Raw genomic sequence first — 5,885 nt, 5'->3', positions numbered from 1 at the left:
GACACGGCTAGTGACGTCAGACTGAACGACCGGATAGAAAATCTGTCCATTAGGCAGCCAAGAAGCCTAAAGGATTTTCTGAGATGTATTCTGCTGTGCTTCCCAACAAGGGTTTCTCCACCAAGTACTAAGTCATGTTTTGATTGGAGATGAAATACTTATTTCCCTCAATATTTTTTCTCAATGACATGCAAATCAATGTATAACTTTTGTATAATGTGACTTTTTTGAGATCTTACATGTTCGTGTTGGCTGTTGAGGTCAACCACTCGCCAGCCACACCAATCACATCCAAACCTGAAGAGAGCTGATTGAAAAAACGTGGATGACCTGAAAAACATAAGTAAAGAAGACCTAGTGTATATATAGTTTTATAGTGTGGTTTTTTTCTGTTTGGGGTTTATATATGTGTTTTTATGCTTATGAGTGCATGTGTGTGTGTGTTATAAAATAATACATAATACTTTACTACTAAGGTTTGACATTTCTTGTGTGCATTTATACATCTCCAATAAAATAAAGACAACAAAGAATGTGATTAAAGATGTACAGTAACAGAAATGTCCTTCATTATTCCCTGTAACAGGGAAGCCTTGTTCCACCAGCAGTTCCGATTAAAAGGGTTTTTTCCTTCCCACTGTCACCAAAGGACCTGCTCAGAGGGGTCACATGATTGTTGAGGTTTTCCCTGTATTCTTTTAGGCTCTTCACCTTACAGTATAACGCACCTTGAGGCAAGTGTTGTTGTGATTTGGGGCTATATAAATAAAACTGAATGAAACTGAATTTATTTGATGTCTGACTATTGTCTAAAGAATATTTAATCAATTTCTTTCTAACAACCCACATTCTGTTAACCAATACTTTTTATACCTATAGTGGTGCTCTTAAGGCATCAGATTGTTTGTTTGGAAACACTGGCATAAAAAGAGTAACTTTGGTGCATGCATCATTTTACAGTATTTCGGCAGCTGTGCTTGGGTGTGCGCGTGCATGCATGGGTGCTTGAGTGCATTGGGTTTGGAGTGGCTGACTTGCCAGCATGCCACGAAGGTGCCTCTGACTTTTAAATGTTTGGCTCTTGGTGAGTGGGTTGGGTAAAGTAAATTCAGTTTCCCGATGAATAATGCATTGGCAATTTTTTAGACAGCATAGATAAAATGCATAAGGTTGATTAGAGTGGTGTAGTGGTGTCCTCGGGATTCCCATATTCTTGTTTGCCATTCACCTAGGGACCATTTTTGATCCAAGGGTTACAGACACAATTTTCTTTTACTGGACCTTCTCCACTCATGTCTCCTTGCAAGTCTCTTCAGTTAAAACATATCATCTCCATTAGAAGAAAAATTGAACCTGGATTTCTAATTTAGGATTGACGACTTTGTTGTTGACGACCGTGGCCCCCTGGCTCGTTACCCCCATCTGGTCAGAATTTCAGGGCAGTGGGAATATATTTTCTTAGAAAACTTGTGACATGCTCAATAATTACTTTATCTGCTGTATACGAAAAACACGGGAGAACTTGGACCAGGAACGCTTCGCTAATAAAGAGAGTTTCAATCAAGCAAAAACATTTTCAGTCTAGTCTGGTGAGATCTTAAAAACTCAATGTCACTATCATACACAGGACTGAGGATAACGGTGCTGATTGGAAGAGGAAATCTCATGGTGAAATTTTCCTTAGCCATAGAAGCAGCATCAGTGGTGAATATTATTAAGTATTTTATTTTATTTTTATTTTTAAGTGATGGCAGCTGAAATATTAAAGGTAAGGGCAGTGTTGGAAAATATGAAAGGTTTTTTTATAAATGTTTTTTTTTTAGCTTGTGGTTAATTTATAATGCTGCTATGCCACAAACTACTCCATAAGACACTGAAAAACAAATTGTTCCTTGCATTTTCCACAAATGACAGAGAACAAGGTCAGAAAGTACAAGTAATTGTGGTTCGATTGTGGCTCAAAAGTTGGGAGTTCGCCTTGTAATTGGAAGGTTGCCAGTTCGAGCCCCGGCTTGGACAATCTCGGTCGTTGTGTCCTTGGGCAAGACACTTCACCTGTTGCCTACTGGTGGTGGTCAGAGGGCCCGGTGGCGCCAGTGTCCGGCAGCCTCGCCTCTGTCAGTGCACCCCAGGGTGGCTGTGGCTACAATGTAGCTTGCCATCACCAGTGTGTGAATGTGTGGATGACTGGATATGTAAAGCGCTTTGGGGTCCTTAGGGACGAGTAAAGCGCTATATAAATACAGGCCATTTACCATTTAATATATTTTCCAACGCACTTCCTGCCATCAAATGTTTTAGAAAAAGTTCTTTGTACTAATCAGTGGGGAAAGCAAATATTTGCAGCCAAGGTTCATTAGGAAAATGTAGACTGCATAAAGAAGTTAGGTTTTGAGTCACAATGTGTAGAACCATGACTTGGTTCTTAATTCGCTGGAGCACTTGGCTTATTCACTGCTGTTTAGTGTGCTAAAAACCAATTATATTTTTCAAAATAAATACATAAACAATTAAGTATTAATAACAAGGACCTGCAAAAGCACTTCAGCAGATTGCATGGCACACTGAGCACATCTGAATCTCAAGTGATCCAGGTAACGTAATTTGCATAGAGACAAATCCTCCATTGTTGAGTGGAACAGAACTTCTTTGTTTTTTAAGTAGCAAAAGAAACACACATCTGTAGGTAAGAACTCAGACCTGACACGATAAACATATTTTAGTACTTCCCATACCTGTACTAACACCATATTTGAGGGTGTCTCTACAGTCCACTAGTAACTGCTCCAGAGTTTCTGGTTGTACTGGCAGGTCAAGACTGAAGCCCTCCAGTCCCTCCTTTAGCTGATGAGGATGATGGAAGTCCAGCACCTATATGGTAGATACTATTTTTTACATTTTAAAATCATACACATTTTAAATCCTACACATACATAAAAACATTTTCAATCATGTCAGTTTCGCTGGGATTTTAATATGGGGACTCATTCCTCTATCATTTTATTAAGAATTACATTTTTTGCCAGTAGGTAGAAGTGAAAAGTGAAAAACAGGATTAACAGCATACATGTGCTTTACATATATTACAAATAGACAAAGTGATTTGAAATTAATGACTATTATTTTAGTTTTTTAGATATTAAAGTAATTCTATAAACACAGAATAACCTGTAAAACTACTGTATATACACTACTGGCCAAAGGTTTTTAGAACACCCCAATTTTTCGAGTTATTTATTGCAATTCAAGTCGTTCAAGTTCAATGAATACCTTGAAATGGTACAAAGGTAAGTGATGAACTGCCAGAGGTTTAAAAAAAAGGTAAGGTTACCCAAAACCAAAAAAAGAATGTACATTTCAGAATTATACAAAAAGGCCTTTTTCAGTGAAAACAACGTGAGTCAACAATTTAAAGCTGTTCTGCAGTAGTGGAGGTTGATTAAGCCTTGAAAGCTGGTTCTACTAATTCCTACAGGTTTGTTGTAGTGTGTAGTGTAGTTGTAGTGTTTTGCTACAAAAATGGTGAGAAAAAGGCAATTAAGTAATGTTGATCCAGTGGTTGTTACTGGGAAAACAGTGTACAGTTCTAGTTGGGAAGATCCCCACAGAAATGCATATAGGTTAATTATGCAGTCTGTGATGCTGTTGACATATTCACCATTTGGATCACAGAGCGTGTCCCAGTCAGGAGTTATGCAGAGCCTTGCTGGTTTCCTGACTCCACCTCCTCACAGACTTGGTGACAACAGGAGTGTGCAAAACAGAAAGTCCATGTTTTACAGTCAAACACACTGCTGGAAAGTTGTCACAGTGGACTCCAGACTGGCATTACACTACTAAGAAGAATATTAGGACACTAATGGTTTACACTAAGGCTGAACGATTTATCGTTTTCTGATCAAAATTGCGATTTCAGACAAAGTGATCACGTGATCACCAAAACTGTGTTTTTTGTAGCACTCGTAACTGACCCAGGATCTGTAGTTTTTTTATGTTTTTTTTTTTAACACACACGTCATCTCTCTACCATCCTGCCAAGCTCACCAATCAGAAGTGGCATGCTACTGGACAAGTCACGCTAGCCAATCAAAACTAGCCGGCCCCTTACGCTTTGAAATCTGAACATGTGATGATGGCTTCAGCCGAACCAGAAGCGCAGTTAGGAGATTTCTACGGTGGCCCTGAGAGGCCAAACGGACTGCAACTTAAGAAAACACCAGCAATAAGAAAAACGCTGCAAAAGCACACAGAAAACAATGGAAATAGGAAAAACGACAACGGAATAGGAAAAAACAGATTTCCAAAAGCACAAGGGAAGTGTTTCTGGGAGACAATAACCCGGCGGACCAGTTGCAGGAACCCAAAACATGGTAGGTGTGCTTTATAATGATTCATATAATACTAATGACAGATTTTTAGGCTAATAGTTAGGCTAACACACTTACCTCTCATCTTTTCTTTCCTCACAAAACCGATAGATCCTCCACTTCTCTTAAGTGTCTCCCATCGCAATTCTTAGCATATTTTGGTCATCAGTATTATATGAATCATGATAAAACACACCTATCATGTTTTGGGTTCCTGGAACAGGTCCATCAGGTTATTATCTCCCAGAAACACTTCCCTTGTGCTTTTGGAAATCAGTTTTTTCTTATTTCTGTTGTAATTTTTCCCATTTCCATTGTGTTCTGTGTGCTTTTTCAGCGTTTTTCTTATTGCTGGTGTTTTTTTTAAGTTGCAGTCCGTTTGGCCTCTCAAAAACCAGCATGTTGGTCATTTGGGAGTATTGCGGGTTTGAGGCTGCAGATGTGCACCAGAAACAGGTACTGTGCAACACCTGTTGCATTAAAGTTGCAACATGTAGCGGAAACATAACCAACTTATACTGACATTTGAAAAATCACCACAGGCATTTGCATGAAGAGTGCATGACAAAAAAGTCTGCTGAAAAGTCTAGTGAAAGTGGCGCTCAGGTTCATTGTAGCAAACAGTCTATAATTACTGCATCTTTTGATAGCTGAACTCTGTTTGATGAGAGCAGCAAAAGATATCAGGCCATAACAAATGCCATAACATATTACATTGTCAGGGACATGGTGTTTGTTAACACGGTCACTAAATACAGATTTAAAAACCTCTTTTGCATGTTGTACAGAAGATATGTGATACCCTCCCGCATCTACTTCAGCCAGGTTGCCATCCCACAGCTATATGCAGAGTGTAAAGAAAAAGTGGTAACAGAGCTGAAAAATGTAGAGTAAGAATGCACATGCATGTTTCTTGTTAATAAATACATTTGAAAGCACTTCTTACCTTTAGTTTTCATCCTTACATCATATTAATAGCTTTTAATGCTCTGATGGTATGATGTCATCTTCTGTGATGTTTGTAAATCTTACTGTACATTGTGAATTTTGTGCTGAAGCTTAATTTGAAGAATATCATGAATTGAATTGAAATCATAATTAGATCATTTCTAAAACTGTTCGGCCCTAGTTTACATATTAGTCTATCAAGGGAAAGATCACGAGTTGTATTCCAGGAGAAGACACAATCCCTTTAGGGTTGCACCAGGAAGAGTATTTGACAAAAGAAACAAAAAAAAAGTTTGGCAAATTAACCATGTGCCTGATCTGGCAAGCACTTGTGAATAGGGGTACTGCTGTATTCTGAATCACGTACAGAGAAAGCTACTTTGATCAAAGTACAACTGTTTAAAGTAATAATAGAAACAGTACCTTAGAGCTCCTCTGATTAGACTTGCAGATAAAACCCAACAAGATGCCGACCAGTTCCTGCAGAAATCCTCTGGTCATCTCCTCACCGCCTGAAGCTGGGAGCAGGTCTGCGCACAGACACACACACACACACACACACACACACAC

At 38.8% G+C, this 5,885-nt stretch overlaps 1 protein-coding gene across 2 annotated transcripts in view; it reads right to left on the bottom strand.

Annotated features, from left to right (window-relative positions):
- Window positions 1-5,885, bottom strand: part of gad3 (glutamate decarboxylase 3) — a 54,485-nt gene that overhangs the window by 41,733 nt on the left and 6,867 nt on the right. For both annotated transcript variants that reach the window (XM_005950266.3, XM_042225850.1), the window contains 3 exons: window positions 5,739-5,845; window positions 2,736-2,871; window positions 240-330 (listed from right to left, as the gene is read on the bottom strand). In XM_005950266.3, coding sequence (XP_005950328.1) covers window positions 240-330; window positions 2,736-2,871; window positions 5,739-5,845 — 334 coding nt within the window. The remainder of the gene's footprint in view (window positions 1-239; window positions 331-2,735; window positions 2,872-5,738; window positions 5,846-5,885) is intronic.

The sequence above is a fragment of the Haplochromis burtoni genome, unplaced genomic scaffold (genome assembly GCF_018398535.1).
Source record: "Haplochromis burtoni strain Fernald_Lab_line unplaced genomic scaffold, NCSU_Asbu1 Contig_185, whole genome shotgun sequence".
Classification (NCBI taxonomy): domain Eukaryota; kingdom Metazoa; phylum Chordata; class Actinopteri; order Cichliformes; family Cichlidae; genus Haplochromis; species Haplochromis burtoni.
Note: the sequence above shows the minus strand (reverse complement) of the source record. Positions and strands in the feature narration are given on the sequence as shown.